We start from the raw sequence: 24,232 nt of genomic DNA on the forward strand, positions 1-24,232 counted from the left end.
CACACTTTCGTCACCACCCGAACCCATTTCGCTCTCTCGTTCTCTCTAGATCCCATCTACAATGGAGAAGCTCTCTCAGCTCCGCTCTGCAGTGGCTGGTCTTGATCAGATCAGGTACTTTCACTATTTTTCTTTCAAATGGATGAGATCTTTAGATCTCGGTTTTTTGGTTCTTGATTTTGATTTTGATTTTTATGTTTTTGTTTGCAGCGAGAATGAGAAATCCGGATTCATTAACCTCGTCTCTCGCTATCTCAGTGGTGAATTCAGTTTCTTCAAATTTTTCGGATTGAAATTATTTGACTCAAAAGTTTCTTCTTTGGTTGTTTTTCCTTTGTTTGCTTGCTGAGGAAAGGGAGGAATAGTAAAGAAAATATTTTGTTTTTCTTTTTTCAAATTGTGGTTTTTGTTGGTATGTGTTCCGGAAATATAAGACTTTTAATTGTGGTTCGGGATACTGAAAGATCTATTGGATTCGGAGATTTGAATTTTCTTTGGTTTAGTGCACTTTCTGATCAACCAAACAGGAAGTTAATTTTGGTATTTCTACTGATTGTTTGGTTCTTGTGGTATTTTGCATTTGTGAAGTGGTGAAGCGCAGCACATTGAATGGAGCAAGATCAAGACTCCTACTGATGAAGTGGTGGTTCCTTATGATACTTTAGCACCCACTCCTGAAGGTAACCATCTCATTTGTCTCGGTTCAATTTATCAACCATCTCAATTTTTTTATTTTTTTTATTTTTACTTATCAAAAAAAAAAAATGTTTTATTAAACCCTGATTCTTCGTCTGAAGACTCTGAACTAAGATGCAATACATAGTAAAATAATAATAATAATAATAAAATCACATAGAAATGACAAAAATGTGATTAGAAAGTGAAAAAAATAAATAAAGGGTCATCTAATGTGATTTAGAAGCATGACTGTGAGATCTCTTTTACCATCACCCACACTTATATTTTAATAATTGAGCAGGTCAAGTGGCTTTGTATCAGTCCAAACAGGAAAGGGACTGGTTGACATGGAATCACCTATCTTGTCCAGTCAAATGGTTTTTAGTTAGTGGTTATTTTTATATGGTTGGATGTTTATCTAGAAAATGTGATTAGGAAGTACAAAAAAATTTGTGAAAGAAATCATTTTATGAGATTTAAAAGCACAATAATATAAGATCTTTTATATCTTCCAAGACATAACAGTGAGACACTTTCAATCTTGAAGAGAAGGTGAAACCGATATGGGTGTCTGTCTAAACAGGGAAAGGGACTGATTGGTAGTGAATGATACTCCTGTCAAATAAAATGTTTTAAAACAATGGTTTTTATTTTGTGTTTATTTTTATGTTATCTAATCTGGTCTGATGGCACTCTGAGTTGGAATTTACAATCATCTTAAATAATGCAGATTCAGTTGAAACCAAGAAGCTTTTGGACAAACTTGTTGTGTTAAAGCTCAATGGAGGGTTGGGAACAACAATGGGTTGTACTGGTCCCAAGTACGGATTTTATCCATCCTCAACATTCTTTTAATCTTTACTATTTCTTATAAATTGCTTATCTTCTCCACCTGAAAGAAACATGTCATTCGGTACATTGAATTTGATTTATATCTCTCTTATTGCAATGCTTGTTGTAACTCTTTTTTTGTTGTTTATATGCTTTGTGCAGATTGATATTGTTAAAACTTTCATCTTGTATAGATTTGATGGGTGCAACATGTTAAATTTTGTTAACAAGATTTTGGAATTGAGGAAGTCTGCTACTCATGGAGATGAAGAATGAGATTTTTGGATTAGTAATTTAGAAATAAAAACTGGATACTTGTTTGATTGTTTTGAAGTTTGCCTTTAAACAAGGGGACCAAAAGAACCTCAAATAATCAAGCCAATGAGTGTTCCTGTGCATGACAGTGCTTTCATTTTTTGTCTTATCATGCCTTCTTGCCATGACTCATTCCCATAATTATAGCCTTTAACTTACCCTTTTTTGGGTGATGCAGATCGGTAATAGAAGTTCGCAATGGATTGACATTTCTTGATTTAATTGTCATACAGATTGAGGTTCTTTTTTTCCCTTTTCTATTATGCTCTGTTTTTTGTAGTTCCATGTTAGCTTGCAACTCATCCTTTCAATCATTTATAGAATCTCAACAACAAGTATGGGTGCAAAGTTCCTCTGCTTCTGATGAATTCATTCAACACACATGATGATACGCTGAAGGTACTTGTGCTTTGTGTTCACTTCTGTTCTTTTATATGCATTCTTCATTCTTTCATACTTGAATCCTGATTAGTTAATCTTGTCCAATGTAGATTGTACAAAAATATGAGAAATCAAACATTGAGATCCATACTTTTAATCAGGTTTGTAGTAATGCTTGATATGCTGCTATACCTTCTGTTGTTGGAATTTATTTGAAGACCTATATTTTTATAATTCAATCTAGTTTTTCCTTTGATTTGTACAGAGCCAGTACCCTCGTGTGGTTGTTGATGACTTTAGCCCACTGCCGTCCAAAGGAAATACTGGAAAAGATGGGTGGTATGAGATGCTTAGTACAATTGTTTGGCTGATGAATTATAGCACTATTTTTTGTTTTAAGCCATATGAATTGGTGCTGATGATAAATCATTTTTTGAGCAATTAAGTTGATTTATCTTTCTGGTTTTATTATTCCGCTTTTATGATTTTCTAGTTGTTAGCATCTATGTTTGCCATACTGAGTAGTTCTTATTAGGGTAGATATTCTAGGTCTTTTCATGTCCATGTCAATTTTAATGTGCTAGTGTCTGCCAAAGAAAGCCAATGCATTTCTTTTGCCTCTTTATATATTTGAAATCTGCTGAGAAGTGGAATCATTATCTAAAACCCTTGAAATTTCACAAGTTTTTAACACTGTCCTTCATTAATGAAATCAATGGGGCTTTGTTACTTATTGAATTGCTAAACATTGGTAAATCTGACTTTAATCCTTCTTTTTAGTTCACATAGTTATGATTTTTCCTTTTTTCTTTTTATTTTTATTTTATGTCATCCTTGGATGAAATTAGGGACTTGTCTAATCTATGAACTGGAAAACTTTGTTAGACCTGCACTTCCATGTTGTTCTATGACTATCAAACCATGTGAATTCCCTTTAGAAAATTTGAAAGTAGTGCTCTGCAATTTACCTCCTTGTGAGGATGATTGCATACTTAGTTTCCTACATACAAATGCACCTAAGTCATGCAGAGTGTAGAGTGATGTTTTTGTATTTATGTTTGTATTGATGTAGAGTGTACAATCATATTTTTGCATATTTCTATATTCTTACATATGTATTTGTCGACAATCATATTTTCTTATCTTTTGAAAACTTCATCTTGAAGATTAACTTCTGGTATGTCCAAGGGTTTGTAGTTGCCTTACTGAATCACTGTTCTTGTTGTTGCATTTGCACTACATATAACAAACCTCCAATTGTATGCCTCACTTAGCCATCCTTGATTTTAAGTACTGATTTTGTCTGCCACCATGACCTTTACCATTGTCAATCAAGGTGTAGCTTTAAAGTTTCTATTTTGCTACAATTAGTGCAACTCAGAAAAAAATAAAAATGGAAAAAGGGTAGAAATCTGAAAGAATTCTAAAATGGGTTTTTTATTTGTTGACTGAATAATCATCTCCCGATTGACAATAATATAAACATATATAATGAGGCTTCTACTCAAAAGGACTCCTGATTCACCCCATGAGGACATATATGGATATATATTGTGAATATCTAATTTAACAAAAAAAAAGCTATATTGCTTAAAAAGCAAGGAAATAATTCTTGTATACTTCCTTTGGGGTGAGGCTTTAGGCTTTTGCTGTGTAATACTTGGGGGCGCTGTTTTTGTCATCTCTTTTTCTATACATACAATTTCTCTTTACCTATCAAAAAAAAAAAAAAAAGGCAGGGAAATAATTAATATAACAAAAGATCTCTATTTTTACCTATAAAGCCAGTTTTAAAATCTTAAAACAACTATATACATTATACCTTTTCCATGTGGTCTACACCAGTATGTGGGTCGATATACTCATTCTCATGGCTAAGCACAGTCATATAGTTTCTTCTCTATATTACACTTTTTGAGTTATTTTTCTATTGGCATGGTATGCTCTGTTCTCACAACTAAGCATAATATGATGCCTTCTAGTTTCCTCTGCTTATCATACTTCTTGAATTATTTTTCCACCAGTACAATTTCAATAAAAATTGGTCCTATAGTGGGAAGCTGTGGTAGGCACACCAAGGCCCTGATGAGCTGCAAGCATAACAATAACTGTGTGGGGAAATTTCTTATCAAGTAACCTGTAAGAAAGGTGCGATATGGGCTAAACTGAACAAAAAAGTGTGATCTCTATGTGTGGCCTGATGTGCCTCCAACTTTAGCCACTGAACCAAGAGCCTCAAATTCTTTTAATGCCTAGATGTTAAGAAGTTGAGCTAAACACCCAGGTGCATTTTAGTTGGTACGAACCCTTGGACTCTACTTCTAGTCTGGGTAGACATCTAAGCATCAGGATGTTCTCCTCCAGGGGAGGCCCCTCAGGAGGAAGCTTTCCTCTGTAAGAACCATCATGATGGTCATCAAGAACATGGGCATCAACCTGGGGCCAGGCATCCACTTGAGAAGTGGGGATCCCTGCTAGGTAGCCACCATTTCATAGAGCAGGATTACCCAGAAGCATTGAGGGAGTTGATCGCAAGTGACATTAAAATAGTAGGATGCCATGGAACATACCACATAGCCATGGATCCTGGTGCTGCTGGTGGATATTGATCATCAACACTATTCAATTCTAAATGCAAGTGAAGATAGGCACTCCTAATTTCTAACCTTTTTCCTGATTTGGGATGAGATATGCCAAGATTCTAGCCATCCAGATTGGAAAGTGTGACACGTGTACAATAGCTTAATTGCTGTTATGGAGCATGGAAACCAGTCAGTATTGGAGATGAATTACAGTTAAAAGACGATCTGCCTGTTCACTCCTCATCAAATTTTGCTTTTGCCTCCTAGAATGACAAGACAGCTGCTGAACAGAGTGAAAAATTAGCCAGCAATTATCTAGTCTGCGTTCCAAACCATCACTGTCCTAAATATGGTAAAAAATGGGAATTATTCAGCAAAGAAACATCTAGAAACTCAGGGTTATTTTGGAAAAAGTAATCAAAAAAGCAATTTATCCTTAATTTAAACATACTCTAGGAAATAAGTTATTATTGTTGGTATTGTTATTAAATTATGAAGAGTTTGGGTTTTTAGGGCTACACCTATATCAATCGGTCATTTTCCTGTCAGTTTGTATTTGGTTCGAGTCAAGGCCGCACCTATATCGATCGATCATTTGTTTTGTTAGTTTGAGTTTTTGGGACCGCACCTATATCGATCGGTCATTGTCATGTCAGTTCAGTTTGAGATTTTAGGGTCGTACCTATATCGATCGGTCATTGTCCATGTTAGTTTGAGTTTTTGGGGTCGCACCTATATCGATCGACCATCTTCCTATTAGTTTGAGTTTGAGTTTTCGAGTTGGGACTGCACCTATATCGATCGATTATCTATGACTGATTGATATAGGTGCGGTCCCAAAAACTCAAATTCAAACTGATAAGACAATGACTGATTGATATAGGTACGGTCTCGAAAAACTCAAAATAACTAACAAAAAGATGACCGATCAATATAGGTGCGGTCCTGAAACCAAACTGACGCAGAACTGACATGAAGATGACCAATCGATATAGATGTGGTCCCGAAAACTCAAATTCACTGACAAGATGAATGACCGATCAATATAGGTGCAACCCCAAAACTCTAACTGAATTGACAAAATGAATGATTGATCGATATAGGTGCGGCCCCAACTCGAAAACTCAAATTGACAAGATGAATGATTGATCGATATAGGTGTAGTCCCGAAAAACTCGAATTGAACTAATAAGAGAGAGAGAGAGAGGACGAGAGAGAGAGAGAGAGGGAGCGAGGGAGCGTGAGAGCGCGTGTGCCGGCGACGACGATGAGAACGGCGAGGCGAGACGAACGCGAAGCTTCACGGTGGAATCCAAGACCTTCGAGCTTGCCCTGGAGGTTAGGAAAGGGAAAAGCCAGATTCGCATCGTGGAGAAGAAGCGGGGGGTAGCGTCATGGGTTCGATTAGGGCTGGAAAGCTTAGGGCTCTTTAAGGAGGGACTAAACCACTGTATACGAGACGAGAAAGAAGGGAGATGGGAAAAGGAGTGGAAAGATAGAGGCAAACTGTATACATTGGTTCGGGGTTTCAACAGAGCGGGTGGTTTCCTAAGGTTGGAGGTTGTGGATCTGGATCGAAAATGGTATTGCATCGTCTTACCGAGAGGAAGGAGAGATAAAAGAGGATGGACGGCTATGGCGGAGATGGTACGTCAAATGGAAGAGATAGTTGGTAGAAGGACAGATCTGCAGGAGGTAAGGACTGTCGGAAAATTTATTCCGGCGAAATCATATGTAGAAGCAGTTACGAGATCAAATCGGGATGGCTTAAACGCAGTCAAGATGAAGGTCACCAAGGAGGAGATTGCTGGCAATCTACAGAAGCTGGAGCACTGCTTTGTCGCAAGGTGGTCCAACAAAAGGGAAGAAGACGACCTGGAGAGGTTGGGAAGTCTCTAGGCAAAGTCTTGGGGCCTAAAAGGCAAGCTAGGGCTGGCCAAGCTGGAACGAGGTAAGGCTCTGTTGGAGTTTGAAGATCTTAGTGAGGCACATGATTCATGCCTAATTGGTGTCTCAGCGGGTTCATGTCCAGCTGGTGCTCCTTGATGGCGAGAGTAATCAACAATATTTATAACCTATAACACCATGAACTAGGGTAGCAAATACAAAGCTACTATAGCATAGTGGCTCTAGGATCGTTCCACTGGGAAGGACACTCAAGTAAAAAATGATACCAATTCAAAGTGAATTGGTGTTGTTTCATTTCAAGATTAGTTTAAGAAATAAAGCACAACTTTGGTTGAAAAAGGTTTGGACTTAGATTAACAACACAACAAGTGATGAAAATAACTTAAGAAGAAAAGCATTCCTTGGAGATTCAGGTATACAGGGGAGGTTTCTCATGCAAAAGCATAGCTCCGGTCACTTGGTTCAATTACTCACATTAGAGACTTAACACTAAGTCAATTCTCTAACAGGTGCTGCATAAATGCATCCCTCAATTGGATTTCAGCTTTAATTCTCTCACTGATGCAACTTGCAATGGTTCAAGCCTCTCACTTAGCTTTTACCATTCAAGGTGATCTTTAACCTTGGATTATCCGTCAAAAGCTCGCAAGAGGTAACTAATGGATGTCTCCTAAGAGTCCAAAAGCTTACCAAGTGTTGGCTATTCTAGAAAAACCTACCTTCAAGTCACCTACCAAAGGCTCGCAAGGGGTAAACTAGTGCATCTCCATGGGTGAAGATCACTTGCCTTACCAAGTGTTGGCCCAGGTGACTCCAAGGTGTTTTAAGTTAACTAAAAACATTAGAAACCATTCACGGGACACACTTACTCTTCATTCATAGCTGAAACCACAAAGCTTCTGATTCTTGCACTTGAAACCTTTCCCGGCAACCTTAACTCCAAGGAACTAAAAGGTTTAGCTACTCATTCTCTGGGGAAGATTCCTCAGAGAGTGCATAACTTAGTAAAAATATTAAAATACAAAGAGAGAAGGTAAGGTAGTGAAGAGCTAAAGCTCTTTGTATTTCTTTCTTTGGAACTTACAAAAGGTTCAACAACCAGAACACCCTCAGAACAGGCTCCTCGGGCTCCCTTTATACCAAAAATCACAATGATAGCTATTACCCTGATATTTTGCCAAATTCCCAACTTAAAAGCTAAGGAAAACTATCATTGGTGACTTACAAGGAGAATTTAGGCATTTAGGCAACAAAAATATAATGAAAAATATCTCCAAGAGTCGGTTACAAATATCAGGAAGCACTAAGGACCACTTCGCAGGTGAAAGATGAGGTCTGCGGAATTTCGCAGGTGCACAAGAGGAGCTGCGAAATTCCTTCATAGCAGCCAGCTGCTTCAACACCTTTGCAAAGTGAACTTCCAACTTGAGGTGTTTGTCTTCCATCGCGGCGTGAAGCTTCAGGGGAACTCCATAGCACTGTGCAAAAAGGCTGCGAAATCACTTCGCAACAACATGGTGATTTCGCAGCACTTTTCTGAAGCCTTCCTTCCTTCAGCTTGGAGCAGTTATCTTCCAATGGCTGTAGCTTCCTCATTTCAGATCCAAATTGCACACGGTTTGAGGCATTGGATTGTTGACTTCCCAAGCTTTCAAATGACATATTGTATGCATAATTTGGACATCAGGAAGTGCTCCAAAACTAGCTGCAGTGACTGTCATCAAGAGTGCTCCACGGCTGAATCCTCTTTGCTTCCCCTTTGCATTTCCACTTTGCTTATGGCATAAGAGCTTCAAGGCTCTGATTCTTCATGCCTCTAAGCTTCCCATTGCTTGCCAAGGATTCCATATAACTCTCCTCAATCTCATAATGCTTTGGTGATCAAAATACTAACAAAAACACCAAAACTTACACAATTTGATTAGTATTGATTGAAAGGGGCCTTAACATGCTAATTGGGTTAAAAGACACTAACTACTACTCAAAAGTGCTTAAAAGGATTAATTAGAAGCTATCAAATAGCACTTTTTGAGTAGTAATCAGCACACCGAGTGGTCTCCTCGGGGAGCAGACTGATAGGAGGAGCCCATTTAGAGTTGGATCCATGGAATCCAAAGATGGGATGTTGGGTAGAGAAGGAGATGGAATAGGAAGCTTGGGTTAAAATCTTCGGTCTTCCAATTTCTCTTTGGAGCCCGGGGGTTCTGAAGAAAATAGGGGAGGAATGTGGGGGATTTGTAGATATTGACGAGCGCACAAGGTCGATGGGGGAGATTCAATGGGCTAGAATATTGGTCAAAATAAGAGGAGATTTTAGACCAAGTATGTTAGAAATTGAGGTAGAGGAAGAGGTATACACTATGGCATTGTAGTGGGAGATTAGGCCAATGGTGAGACGGCTATCCTCTGCGTCGGATAATAGAAGGAGAACTGAGGTCAGGGGTGAGTCGCATTCACGCGCGGGGAAGCGCGTGGGGAAGGAATTGGTAGTCGCGGGAAACGAGGAGCTGCACTTGCCAGATGATGGGAGTGTTTTGCAAGAGAATGGGCCGGGTCTAGGGCCCAGGACCCAGGTCCATGGTCCGGTGATTTGGGATGGGGTCTGTTCAGATGGTAGAGTGGCTGGGTCGATTGCATGTGACCCAAGTATGGGCCTTAATGAATTGGAGAAAGAGGGAGGGTTGTCCAAAATAGACGGGCCTTTGGGCCGAAAGTTAAAGAATAAATCAAAGGTGGCTGGTGATTCAGAGGCAGACCCATCGTTTAGTAATCGGGCTGCTGATCTGGGCTGCTATCATGAAGTTGAGGTGGAAGGCCTGGTAAGGGAGGGCCCAACTGTTCCCTTAGAGAAGGATGGACTTTTGGGCCGTTTTAGATCCAGAAAAGAACCCATTTCAGAGGATCCTGTGACGAGCTGGATGCCAGAGGAGGCTAGAAGGGGACAGAGGGATGATGGCTTGTCAAAGACTGATTGAGAGTTGGAAGAGGAAGCTAAAAGGTATGTCCCGTTTTCCCATTCTAAAGGACAACGGGTTATGGGAGCTCCTCTTCTTCTCTTTTCTAATTCTGATTGGGCTCCGGAGGGGGAGTCTTTCGATCGCCCAGGGGGAATTGTGGAGGAATTAAGGGGGAACATGTCAACTTGGTTAACAGTTTATGAGGGGAACGTGGAGAATGACAATGAATCCTGGAAGTTGGGAGAGGACAACAAAACCAGAGACAAGGTTAGGGGCAAGGAGGAGAACACTGATGTCTCTGGTTCTCAAGAAACCGAAAATGAGAAAGAGGATCTATGGGAGGAATGTAGTCTAGCAAAATTTAGTCAATTTTTGGGATTCTCTACGGAGGGGCTGGAAAAGGAGATATTGAATTTTCTGATTAAGATCAGAAAGAGGCGGGAAAAGATTCACAGCAAAGAACTTTTGGAAAAGTCCAAGTTTGAAAGGGAGCTAAAGAGGCTGGAATGTTCTGTTAATTACGAGGGGGGGATTAAGCAGAAAGGTCCTTCTCAGGGCAAAGGGAATCAGTTGATAGTTGCTCAATGAAGCTGAAGATTATAAGCTGGAATGTGAGGGGAGCTAATGACAGCTCTAAGAGGAAAATTATTAAGAACTATATAAGGAAACAGAGGGTGGATCTAATGTGTATTCAAGAAACCAAGATTCAGGTGATGTCGGAGGGTATTGTGAGAAGTTTGGGTTCGGGGAGATTCTTAGACTGGAGAGCCCTAAATGCGGAAGGGGCTGCGGGTGGCATTTTGATATGTTGGGACAAGCGGGTTTTGGACATCTTGGATTGGGAGGAGGGTCAGTTTTCTTTGTCTTGTAGATTCAAGACCATAGAAAATGGGGCTACTTGGGTTTTTACGGGAGTGTATGGTCCCTTTACCAAAGTGGAAAGGGAGGGTATGTGGGAAGAACTTGGGGCAATAAGAGGCCTTTGGGATGATCCCTGGTGTCTCGGTGGGGATTTTAATATCACTCTGTTTCAGCAAGAAAGGAGCAGCCAAAGAAGAATCAGCTCAGTCATGCGGAGATTTGCAGAGACTGTGGACGATCTTGAGCTGGTGGACCTGCCCCTTCAGGGGGGAGAGTTCACATGGAATGGGGGGCTCAATAATCAGGCGTGGGCGAGACTAGACAGATTTTTAGTTTCCCCCAGCTGGTTAGATCAGTTTAGTGGAGTTACTCAGGGCAGGTTGTCTCGACCAATTTCTGATCATTTTCCAATTGTGTTAAGAGGGGGGTGGAATAAGAAGAGGCCCAACACCGTTTAGATTCGAAAATATGTGGCTTAAGGTTGAGGGGTTTAATGATATTGTTAGAACCTGGTGGCAAGGAATTGATATCAGGGGTAGCGCTAGTTATAGGCTGGCTGTTAAAATGAAAGAAATTAAAAAGAAGCTGAAAGTGTGGCACAAAGAGGTGTTTGGGAGGCTGGAAACTAATAAAGCTTCAGCCTTACAACAAGTAGATTTTTGGGACCGGGTGGAAAGTGAGAGAATCTTGACTGTGGAGGAAGCTGAGTTAAAAAAGGAAGCTAAAGATTCCTTTAAGAAATGGGTCATGTTGGAGGAAGCACATTGGAGACAGCATTCAAGGGAGATTTGGTTAAGGGAGGGGGATAGAAATACGAGGTTCTTCCATAGAATGGCTAGTGCTCATCGAAGAAACAACGCTATGGACAGAATTAAGGTTAATGGGGAGTGGCTAGTAGAGGAGCAGGAGGTGAGAGAAGGAGTGGTGAATTCGTTTCAACAGCTGCTCACTGAAGATATGGGCTGGCAGGTGGATATTGGTAGAGTTCAGGTGGGTTGCATCAGCCAGCAAGAAGCAGAGAGTCTGGAAATCCCATTTGCAGAGATTGAGATTCACTCGGCGCTGATGGAGATGAATGGGGATAAAGCCCCTGGCCCGGATGGTTTTACTGTAGCCTTTTGGCAAAATGCTTGGGATTTTGCCAAAGAGGAGATCATGGAGATGTTTAAAGAATTTCATGAGCATAACTCCTTTGTTAGGAGCCTTAATAACACTTTCCTGGTGTTGATACCTAAGAAAAGCGGGGCTGAGGATCTTGGAGACTTTAGGCCTATCAGCCTGTTGGGGGGGCTCTATAAACTTTTGGCTAAAGTCTTAGCTAATAGGCTCAAAAAAGTGATTGGCAAGGTGGTCTCTAATGCTCAGAATGCCTTTGTAATGGGAAGACAAATTTTGGATGCGTCTTTAATTGCTAATGAGGTGATAGATTCGTGGCAGAAGAGAAAAGAAAAGGGCCTTATTTGCAAATTGGATATAGAAAAAGCTTATGACAGTATCAATTGGAATTTTTTAATGAAAGTCCTTCAAAAAATGGGCTTTGGGACCAAGTGGGTGGGATGGATGTGGAGCTGCGTGTCCTCTGCTAAATTCTCTATTCTTGTCAATGGAGTGCCAGCTGGGTTCTTCCCTAGCACTAGAGGGCTTCGTCAAGGGGATCCTCTATCTCCTTACCTTTTTGTTATGGGAATGGAAGTTCTGGACGTCCTTATCCGGAGAGCGGTGGAGGGGGGATGTCTTTCAGGATGCAACATTCGGGGTGGTAGTAGAACCTCCTTGAATATCTCCCACCTATTCTTTGCTGATGACACGATTGTGTTTTGTGAGGCAAGCAAAGAGCAAGTTTCTCACCTAAGCTGGATACTCTTTTGGTTTGAAGCGGCTTCGGGTCTTCGAATTAATCTAGCCAAAAGTGAAATTATTCTAGTTGGAGAGTGGAGGAAATTCTTGAGTTGGCAGCTGAGTTAGGGTGCAGGGTAGGGTCTTTGCCCTCTCATTATTTAGGCCTTCCCTTAGGGGTTCCCACTAGGGCTTCCTCAATGTGGGATGGAGTGGAAGAGAGGGTCAAGAGGAGACTTGCACTGTGGAAAAGACAGTACATCTCCAAAGGGGGGAGGATCACTCTCATAAAAAGTACCTTGGCTAGCATGCCAATTTACCAAATGTCTATTTTCCGAATGCCGAAGTCTGTTGCTAAGAGAGTGGAGAAAACCCAAAGAGATTTCCTATGGGGGGGAGGAAACTTGGAGGGAAAAGTTCACTTGGTTAATTGGGATGCGGTCTGCACAGAAAAACACAAGGGAGGGCTAGGAATAAGGAGAATAGCCACTCTGAATAGAGCCCTGCTGGGCAAGTGGATTTGGAGGTTTGCTTGTGAAGAGGATAATCTTTGGAAACAAGTGATCATTTCGAAATATGGGCAAGAGGTTTATGGTTGGAGGTCAAAGAGGGCTATTGGGGCGGTTGGTGTTGGGGTCTGGAAGGAGATTATGAAAGAAGCGGATTGGTGCTGGGAAAACTTGGCTTTTAAAGTTGGGAAGGGTTCCAAAATCAAATTTTGGAAAGATAGATGGTGCACTGACACTCCGTTGTCCCAATGTTTCAATCATCTTTTTGTCCTTGCCGTGCATAGGGATGCTACGATTGAGGAGATGTGGGATCAGGATTCGGGCCAAGGAGATTGGAATCTTGTCTTTGTGAGGGACTTCAATGATTGGGAGTTGGATATGGTTGGGGAGCTGCTTCATACTTTGAGGGGTCATAGGCCCTCCATGGAGGATGATTCAGTTATGTGGAGGCAGGGAAGAAAAGGTCTGTTCAGAGTCAAAGAAGCTTACAGGTTGCTAGACAAGCCTAATACCACAATATTTCTCGCAAGGAGAATATGGGTGGATAGGGTGTCAACCAAAGTATGTTTTTTTGCTTGGGAGGCTACGTGGGGGAAGGTGCTTACTTTGGATAGACTACAGCTAAGAAGGGTGCAACTCCCAAACTGTTGTTTTTTGTGTGGTTGTGAAGAAGAGAATGTAAATCATATTCTTTTACACTGTATAGTGACTAGAGTCCTATGGGATATTATTTTTGGGTTGATAGATGTTAAGTGGGTCATTCCAAAAACTGTAAAGGAGACTCTTATCTCTTGGAGGGGCTCATTTGTAGGGAAGAAAAGGAAAAAGATTTGGAAATCCATTCCGTTATGTATTTTTTGGACGGTTTGGAAGGAGAGGAATAGGTTAGCCTTTAGGGGGGGTGTGTTGAATATTCAGAGATTAAAGAATTCTTTTGTCTGTAATTTGTGGAGTTGGGCCAAAGTGTATTTAGGTGAGGAGTCTTTCTCCCTTATAGGTTTTTTGGAGTGGATAGCTTCCACTTAAGGGGAGGTAGTTCTCTTTGGTCCTTTTTCTCTTTTTGAGGCTTTTGCCGTCTTGTATACTCCCTGTATGCTTTGTGGCGATTAGCCTTTTCTAATGCATATCCTGTTTACTTATCAAAAAAAAAAAAAAAATATAGGTGCGGTCCTGAAAAACTCAAACTGAACTGACAAGAGAATAACTGATCGATATAGATGCGATCCCAACTCAAACTAAACACAAACTGACAGGAAGATGGTCGATCGATATAGGTACGACCCCAAAAACTCAAACTCAAACTGACAAGACGATGAATGACAATATGAATGACAGGTTGATATAGGTGCGGTCCTGACTCGGACTGAACACAAACTGATAGGAAGATGACCGATCGATATAGGTACGACCCCAAAAACTCAAACTTAACTGATATGACAATGACCGATCGATATAAGTGTGGTCCCAAAAACTCAAAGTGACATGACGATGAATGACCGATCGATATAGGTGCAATCCCAACTCGAACTAAACACAAACTGGTAGGAAGATGATCGATATAGGTGCGGTCCCGAAAACTAAACTAACAAGATGAATGATTGATCAATATAGGTGCATTCCCGAAAACACAAATTGAATTGACGTGACAATGACCAATCAATATGGGTGTGGTCCCGAAAACTCAAACTCATACTGATAAGACAATGATCGATTGATATAGGTACGGTCCTAACTTGAAAACTTAAACTCAAATTGACAAGACAATGAGCGATCGATATAAGTGTGGTCCTAAAAACGCAAATTGAACGAACTCATATAAATGGTTTAAACTTCCATCACATTATTCCACCACAACGCAAGGAAACTTTGAAGCCTTAGGCATTTGTTGCACCCAGTTATGTTTTACCTCCAGTTATGTTTTAAAATTATGTTAGATTCTTTTATGTAATTTTAAATGATTTAGAGAATTTTAATAGTGTCCATAAACACAATTTGGATTCCATCACTAGTTACTCTTCTGATTCAAGAAAACTCTGCAGCTTGGCTTATTCTATTTAGACATTTTTCTATTTCCATGATGTTTTGGCTATATAATTGACCAGATTTTATTCTTTTCAATTCTGTATGCATATGAAGGTACCCTCCTGGGCATGGTGATGTGTTCCCAGCCTTGATGAACAGTGGCAAGCTTGAAAAATTATTGTCACAGGTTGGCACTGCAGTGCAGTTTATGATTATTGCTAACTTTTATATTGAGAATGCCCTAAAACTTCCTTGTTTTCATTGTTTTTACTTTTACAGGGCAAGGAGTATGTCTTTGTCGCCAATTCAGATAACTTGGGTGCTGTGGTTGACCTGAGTATCCTCATTATGGTTTTTACTGGCGACATGTTTTTCTAGCTTGTAGGTTTTTACTGTTCTGTGGTTTTATGCTTGGCTTATTTAGAATGATATTGTGCGAGCAGCTAGTTTTTTGGCAGTTGCGATCCTTGACTTAATGTTATAGAAATCTTAAATCATTTGATCAAAAACAAGAACGAATACTGTATGGAGGTACTGAAAAGATGATTATGCTATCAGTCTGACTTTAACACTTCAAAACTATTTCTATGTCTTCATCTTTTTGCAGGTGACACCCAAAACCTTGGCTGATGTGAAGGGTGGTACCCTCATTTCTTATGAAGGGAAGGTTCAGGTATGTGGTTATCATTCACTAGTAGTATTGTTCCTCTATATTATTCTATTTTGTTTCTGGATAAGTGTAGCAGATGTCTTTCTTCATAGGCCTCTGTTGAACCTAATATCCTTAAAACTTTCATACATAGGATTAGTTTAAATCTTTAAACACAAGTTGTATAATCTGTTTGTGGTCTTAATATTTGTAAATTGCGACCCTACATTTTTTCAAAGCTCGAGGGGATTGAGACAAGGGGACCCTATCTCCCCCTACTTGTTTGTGATTGCTATGGAGGCCCTTAGTAGATTGCTCTCGAAAGGTTGGATGGTGGTTTTATTTCGGAGTTCAAGGTTGGGAGAAGAGAGGGTGGGGGTGAGGAGATCTCTCATCTCCTTTTTGTTGATGACACCATTGTTTTTTTGTGAGGCCTCTTAGGATTAAGTGACTTTCTTGTGTTGGCTACTCATGTGGTTTGAAGCCATGTCGGGGTTGAAGATTAACTTGGAGAAGAGTGAGATGATTCAAGTGGGGAAGGTGGACACTGTGGAAGATTTGGCTTGTGAAATTGAGTGCAAGGTGGGAAAGCTGCCATCTTCTTACCTAAGGCTTCCCCTAGGGGCCTCATACAAGTTTGTGGCGGCTTGGTATGGGGTAGAGGAACGGTTTCGTAAGAGGCTTTCGTTATGGAAGAGACAACACCTCTTAAAAGGGGGATGACTCACTTTACTTCGTAGTACCTGACCCATTTTACCAATCTATTTTATGTCCATGTTCACCATCCCAAAAATTGCAAGGTTGAGATTAGAGAAGATTCAAAGGGATTTTCTATGGGGGGGAGGGGCCTTAGAGAACAAAATGCACTTAGTCAAGTGGTCTTCCATTTGTAAAGCAAAATCAAAAGGAGGACTAGGCGTTCGCTCTCTTTCTTTGCCGAATAAGGCCCTTTTTTGCAAATGGTGTTGGGGCTTCTCTAGTGAAAGTGATTCGTCGTGGAAGAAAATCATAAAGGGAAAGTTTGGGGAGGAAGAAGGGGGTTGGAGGTTGGGAGTGGTGATAGAGCTCTATGGGGTTGGGGTTTGGAAAGAGATTGGGAAGTAGTGGGATTTTTTTAATACAAAGATTTCCTTTGCAGTGGGTAATGGGAGTAGAGTGAAGTTTTGGAAAGACAAATGGTGTGGTGAGAAACCCTTATGTGAGACTTTTTTGTCCTTGTTTGCCCTTTTTGATTTGAAGGAGGCATGGGTAGCTGATTCTTAGGGGCCAAGTGAGGAAGGAGGAAATTGAAACTTTCATTTTGTTAGGAGTCTGAATGATTCGGAGTTGGGTGTCATGGAGTGGTTCCTTTCTAAGCCCTAAGGACAGACAGTGAAGAGGGAGGAGGATAGAGTAGTGTGGAAGGAAGATAACAAAGGGGTCTTCTCTGTAAGAGGGCTTTACGTTTTGTTGGAAACAAATTATACCATCCCTTTCCTTTTAAAAATAATTTGGAACTTGTAGAGTCCTTTGAAGGAGAGTTTCTTTACGTGGGAGGCTTGTTGGGGAAAGCTTTTGACGTTGGGTCAACTTCAAAGAAGAGGGTGGGCATTAGCTAATAGGTGTGCATTGTGTAAAGAGGAGTTAGAGTCCATTGATCATATCCTTCTTCATTGTGATAAGACGAGAATTTTATGAGAGTTAGTGTTCTCTGTTTTTGGTATTCGATGGGTTTTATCTGAGTTGATTAGGGAGACTCTCCTAGAGTGACATGACTCTTTTGTAGATAGAAGACGTATTATGCCTTGGAGAGCCGCTCCTTGTATTTTCTAGATGATTTGGAAGGAAAGAAATGAGAGATTTTTTTGAATGTGAGGAATTGTCTTATCAAAAGCTAAAAATTATTTTCGTTAACAATTTCTTTATGTAGGTAGGGTGTATATAGGCGGTGGGTAGATGCATATGGTTGATTTCATAGATTGGTTGGAGCTTGGATGAGGTAGGGGGTATTTTTTTGTATGTTCCCTCTCTCCTGTTTTTTTTGTCAAGTGCACTTTGTATATGTCCTATATACTCTTGTGCGCTTTAAGCGCTTTTTAATACATTCTCTTACTTATGAAAAGAAAAAAGGAAAAAAAAAAAAAAAAAACCATACATTTTTCATCTAAGTTATGATACTGTTAAATGATATCTTAGAGAATGCTAGTGATGAAATAGATAATCTGTAGTTTGTATTCACATGATTTTTTTTTTTTGGTGGTAAAGATGTTTCAATAGTTTGATACTATTGTGTAGTTCAAAAGGAGTCTAATGATATCCTCTTATGCCTTTTGGGAGGAGGTAATCTGTTAATAATAATTGAAATGTTATTCATATGGGGAGTAGTAACTGTCAGTATTGATAGCTATGAAACAGGTCAAGCTTAAGTGACTACATCCATTCAACTGTGTGTATTAAATTCTCAACTATAAAGCAGATGCTATAGCTTAAACAACTTTATATAGAGAATATTACCTTGGTTTAACCTGTTTTCATAAACTACTTTCTAGGTAAACGGTCAACACTTGTTTACATAGATTGGAGAAAAACCTGTTTTGGAAAAGCCAGTGGTAATTGGTTGTGATAGCATCCATTTGCACCATGCCCTACATATTAAGGAGGTCACTGGGAACCATGCTGAGTGGAATATCTATGAAGTTACCATTTAGATAAAATGAGGAAGTATGAATTATTTTCTACTGGGCAATGAGGTCAGAAGAAAAGCAAGAGAAGAATAAATTACAGTAATCAAAAGATATAGGAATAGAGAGAAATGATTGGAAGCAATGCTCTAATTCAACTTTCATTGGTCAAAGTTATGATAATCTAAAGGCATCCTTCTATGCCTATGCTTTGGCTCTTTGGTAGCCTCTAAATGAATTTCATTAACCATAATAGTTAGTGAGGGAAAAAAAATTAAGGAATAGCATTCATGAATTTTTCAAATCACTATTAAAAGAAAATTACAATCTACTAAGTGCTAGTATTTAAGCACAGATAAAGCTCTTATTTCTTAATCAGATAATGGGTGAGATTTTGGTTGATTATTTATTGAGCTCTTTGAAAGATGTCATTTATGTTGACTAATTGCTTGTTGAAATCCTGTTACTCTCACACGTACTAACATGACACCTGGTAGGTTGCTACACTTCCATGGTAACTTATTCTGCTTTGCTGCATTTATTTCTAGAAGAGCACCAAAAAATCACCAAATTAATAATATGGAAACATCACAGATTCCAATAAAAATTGCTTCATTTAAACTCAACATGATTTTTTCCCAGATTTTTTTTACCAGATACTTCTAAATGGGGTGATGAATGAATAAATGGTCCACCTATTTTCAGTCAACCATGCATAGTCTGGCAAAGGTAAATATTTGTAGGGGTATGACTTGCTGGGATTTAACAGTAGTCTTTTATAAGTACACACATTCCATACAAAGAAGGAAAATTTGGATAAGACTGCAGCTTTCCAGGTGACCTTTTTCAGGAAAGTGGCTCCTCCAACATTCACCCTATGTAAGAAGGATTTAATTGAAATCCACACTGGCAGAATCTCCACCATTGCCTATCTTTCTTCAAAAGACTTGGACTAAGACTTATGGTTGTACCACCATCTTACTCTCCAAAGAATAAATAATCTATAGTTCCATATTTTCTTGCTAGATTTCTCATCTCTTTCCACATGTTCTTTATTTTTCTATTTTTGTTTTTTTTTTTCATATTTGGTGTTTTGGCTTGGGGTTGGGATCACAGTAAAGCACTAAGAAACTTTTGTCATTAACCAGAAAATTCTGTTAGTGCCTTAAGAAGTCAACTGAAGAGGAATGCCTTCATATGTCAGATGTCTCAAAACTTGACTTGCTGCCACTCCTGACAGTGAATCCCCATGTAAATGCGGCTTTAACTTTGCAATACAGGTTTAGAAAGCAGCAAATGGGCTATTAGTTTCTAGAGTATCCAAATTGTTATGGTTCAATCTCACTTTTGCCATACTCTTATCTTGTCCACCCAACCCCACTGAATCCAGATATCAATTTTACAACATGTGTTAACTTCTTTTTTATTTTTTATTGTTCAAACATGTTTACCTTTTGTACTGTATGGACTGATTAGAATATCACTGGAGATGGTCTTAGTGAGGTTGTGGCTTGTGATCTATTCTTATCATTATGCAGTTAGATCAGTCATTTATATTTAATCTGGTATCTTGTTATTATGGAATAAGGATATTTTTCATCTGAACAATGTGGAGTGATTAGTTTTGGTAGCAACTCTGATTTAGTTAATGGATGATTCAACTTTCCTTTTTTTTTTTTTTGATAGGTTAGATGATACAACTTCTCTTTGCTTCTAATTTGTATTATTTATATACTTACAATTGTTTTCTAATCTTTAATAAGTAAAAAACTCTAGATGACACTTCCTTCTTGTGCAATGCAGCTCCTGGAAATTGCACAGGTCCCAGATGAACATGTAAGTTATTTTCTATTTTTTCCACCTGTTTTCATTTTGATTTTAATTTTCCTCCTTTGCTATTTTAATTTCATTCTAGAAGCTACTTGCTCCAAAAATTATAAAAAAAAAAAAAAAATCCTGATTAGTACATAAGAATATCAAAAAACAATGATGAGTTTGTTGATATCAATGATGATGAGCTAGATGAGATCAATTGGATAAGTTGAGAAACTGAATGCATTTATTGCCACCTATCACCCAAACAAGTTGAGTCAACACAGAGGGGTTGACTAAAGGCTAGGGAATTGATTGTTTTCAGATTTCAACGGTACTGATAACTTAACCATAGATGATGACAAATACAATGAGCAGGAAAGGGGAAAAATATAAGAACCAGTCACAATAAAAGGAGAATCTTAGAAGATCCCCAACTTTTTTCTCTTTTACTTTCTTTTTTTTATTCTTAAAAAAATTTATGTCGAATATCTCAAATATAATTGATTGGGTGTAGTATCAGAGTCTTCCCTCAATTCTATGCTAAGAGGTTCTTGCTTCATTACTTCTGTCCTGATGAATCTCCGAGATATCAAGATGAGAAACTTGAGGTGATATAATATTCTCTTGCCTTAACGGATGCAAGCAAAGCACCTTAAACAACACTGAGTTTTTCATAGTCAATTTTATGGAGGCTGCTGGACCTGCTGAACTTGCCTCTATTAGCATGGTGTGGGATCCTGCACCAGCACCGCCTCTTTCCCTAGACAAGCAGAACAACTTTGACATCATAGGTTGCCGTACTTGACAGTGTTAATGGACAATAGGATATCTTTGACCAGTTTTAATCTGATATTTTGATGCTCTTTTTTTGTTTCAACCAGGTCAATGAATTCAAGTCAATAGAGAAGTTCAAAATTTTCAATACAAACAATTTGTAAGTCATGTTGCCTTAAATTTTGTTAACATACACATGGATTAAATACTAACCACTAACCACATATTATACAGGTGGGTGAACTTGAATGCAATTAAGAGGCTTGTGGAAGCTGATGCACTTAAGATGGAGATTATTCCAAACCCCAAGGTACATCTTTCTCTTGCTTTGGAGGTTCTCTGTACTAAAATGCTGATTTATTTATTTATTTTCTATAATTTTTATTTTTCCCATGTTATGGCTACTTAGGGATGAAATTTAATACTTTGACAGGAAGTGGATGGTATCAAAGTTCTTCAGTTGGAAACCGCGGCTGGTGCAGCAATTAGGGTACCCATCATGCATAACATCATTCTTAATATGTTTTAAAATGTTGAGATGCTCCTTTTCACTTTTTATCTCTATATTATGTCAACCAGTTCTTCGATAATGCTATTGGTATCAATGTTCCCCGCTCCCGTTTTCTTCCTGTGAAGGCAACTTCGGATTTGCTTCTTGTCCAGGTTGTCCTCTTTCTGATGGCTGTCTTAGGAAGTTGGATAATAATTTCAGGCTTTCCTAACACTTTTATCTTATTTCACAGTCTGATCTTTACACCTTATCTGATGGATTTGTTGTCCGAAACAAAGCTAGAAAGAATCCTGAAAATCCTGTTATTGAGTTGGGGCCTGAATTTAAGAAGGTGAACATTTGTTGCAGCTACTGAGTGCTGTTAGATGGCTGGCTATTTTGATGATATTTCTAATTGCTTAATTTCTATAACAGGTTGGCAACTTCTTGAGTCGATTCAAGTCAATCCCTAGTATCATTGAGCTGGATAGTCTTAAGGTAGCTGGTGATGTATGGTTTGGGTCTGGTGTTATTCTCAAGGGGAAGGTGACTATTAAATATAATACTGTTGCCTTTTCTGTTACTCATTTCTTTGAAGTTTTATCTGCAAGATCCAAATAGATTTGGTTGCACAATTTGTTGATAGAATGTGGGATTTAACTTCAGAGGATCCTAGACATTTTAGCTGATGACCAGCGGGGTGTATATTAGCTAGTGTTCTCATAAGGTTTTGGTGGTAACAATACCAGTTTGAAGATTTATGTTGCAAAGAGATCTCCATAGTATGAAATGCTATCAAAATCCTGAATTTAGTTTTAGGAATTGGATTTGTCCTTGTATTTTCCAATTTAAAAAATTCTAATATATGGAAGTAAAATTCTTCAGCCTGAATGAGTTACTAGGTATCTGATTCTTTTAAGTGTTGGGGTTGAATTTAATGTTATATTTTGTTTGAAATTGGACCTATAGCCCAAACATTGATAAAGATTACAATGCAGTCTAACTTGCAATTTAATTCTACAATTGAGTTCCGTTGACTGAAGGCATATGCGATGGACACTTGCTATGTTTGTTAAGATAGGATTCCTTCTTGTCAGATTTTGATTGATGAGACCAATGTCAGAGATGCATATTGTTGATCAAAATAATTGATGTAGAAACTTTGAAGTTGCTTGATTGTATGGTTGATTTGCCTCTATATATCTTCATGTCACCAAGGTTACTTGCAAATTTTTGTCTGAGTCCGACCAAAACTTCATACTAATATTACTATTAGAATAATTATTGATTTCTATAAAATGTTATAAAAACTGAACTGATTGATCAATGATAACTTTAATATATTTACCAAAAAAAAAAAAAAAAACTGGGTGCTAAATTCTGATGAGAATCTTTATTTTTTCTTTTTTCATTTTTCATTTTTTACTATATGACTTTCATTAACATGGTTGGTGCTTTTTTGCCAGGAAACTTATTTTAGGTGGTGAAATGTTATTTTACAGGAATATGTTTTACAAACTGGGAAGAATGCTTTCAAAAATTTAGGGGAGCAATTGGGGGACTTTGGAAAACATTCTTTTTCTTTTCTTTGGAGAACTTTGGGAAACAACTAGGGAGCACTCAACAGAGTTATGATTCCCATAGATCTCTCCCTTTTTGATGTTTCTCAAGCCTTTTTTTTCTCATCTTTATTTGCTTAAAAAAATTCTTTAATTATCTCTCAGGCTACTAGTTTCCGAGGTTTTTTCCAATTATTTTGTTTTATTTTATTTCAATCGATAAGTTCCGTAACATTCTCCTTGTACTTCTAGACCACACTACTGACTTTGTTTGCTTCTTCTTCCCACCCAAGTAACTGTTTTGGAAACATACAACAGACCTGAGTCAAATTGTTTGAACTTTTAAGTTATAATCTGTTCATATCTTCTCTTTTATCCCTACAATTAAGAACAAGGTTACAAAGCTTAATTGGTAATAGGATCTTATAAACTCTTACATTACACAAATTGAACTTATTAGCTAATCAAAAGCCCAATCTAGGATAGTTTGGGTGTAGATGATGATCACAAAACCATCACCTTCACAAACCAGAAATCTCACTGCCCCTTGTAGTTGTGTTGGCTTTCACTGTTTAAACCATGTACATTTTTTTTCTCCTCTTGTTGTAGCTTGTCAATTTTCCCCTTTTTTTATTCTTGTTTGAGCTAAAAAAAAAAAAAATTGAGAATTGAAGTATAAAAATTTAAAAAAAGAACAGAAAAAAAAATGATAAAAAGAAGAAAGGGGGAAAAAACCTTTCTTGCTTTTATTCTTGAGCTGTTATTGATAGATATCACAGAAACATACAATTTCATATTGATGCACACTGATGGATATTGCAAAAGCATATGATTTCAAATTATACCTATTTCATGTTTGAAACAAATTTTTGTAAGTTGGGGTGTTTACTTGGTTGTAAATAAATTCATATGTTTCTTCTGACAGCTCTGTTTACTAATATTTATAATATTACTGAGTATCTCTGTATTTTGTTCTCTTTGGTAAAACTGTTTGTGTTTGACCTTTACTTCTATGTCAATTTTCTTTCTTAAAGGGGAAGGTGACTATTGAAGCTAAGGCTGGGGTGAAATTGGAAATACCCAATGGAGCTGTAGTTGCAAACAAGGTGATCAATGTTGCTGGAAACCAGGTCCTTCATTTTAACCACAGGTTATCGTTTTATCTGCGCTCACTATATTATTATGATTTTCAGGTGATCAATGGTCCTCAGGACATCTAAGGAAACTGTTTGTCTTAAATTTGTCTTGGAGAGTGTACACATCTAAAAACACTGTAACGGGTCCTATTTTGATCGTGCGATGCACATTAAGTATTTGATAGAATAAGAGGACCATTTTGTTTGCAATGACACTCTTATTTGAAATATTGCAAGTTTTAATGGCAATCTTTTTGCTGACTGGGAAA

The 24,232-nt window shown here is 38.5% G+C and overlaps 1 protein-coding gene across 1 annotated transcript; it reads left to right on the plus strand.

Moving 5' to 3' along the window:
• LOC117911981 (UTP--glucose-1-phosphate uridylyltransferase) lies at positions 1-24,232 on the plus strand. The gene is made up of 21 exons (XM_034826379.1): positions 1-114; positions 211-260; positions 591-680; positions 1,409-1,499; positions 2,003-2,063; positions 2,146-2,223; positions 2,316-2,366; positions 2,471-2,544; positions 14,995-15,067; positions 15,160-15,217; positions 15,365-15,411; positions 15,488-15,553; positions 19,993-20,025; positions 20,886-20,938; positions 21,013-21,088; positions 21,212-21,268; positions 21,358-21,441; positions 21,522-21,620; positions 21,704-21,814; positions 23,868-23,933; positions 24,021-24,232. The coding sequence occupies exons 1-21, from the start codon at positions 62-64 to the stop codon at positions 24,045-24,047; spliced, it is 1,398 nt and encodes a 465-aa protein (XP_034682270.1). The 5' UTR covers positions 1-61; the 3' UTR covers positions 24,048-24,232.

This window comes from Vitis riparia, chromosome 4 (assembly GCF_004353265.1).
Source record: "Vitis riparia cultivar Riparia Gloire de Montpellier isolate 1030 chromosome 4, EGFV_Vit.rip_1.0, whole genome shotgun sequence".
Lineage (NCBI taxonomy): Eukaryota > Viridiplantae > Streptophyta > Magnoliopsida > Vitales > Vitaceae > Vitis > Vitis riparia.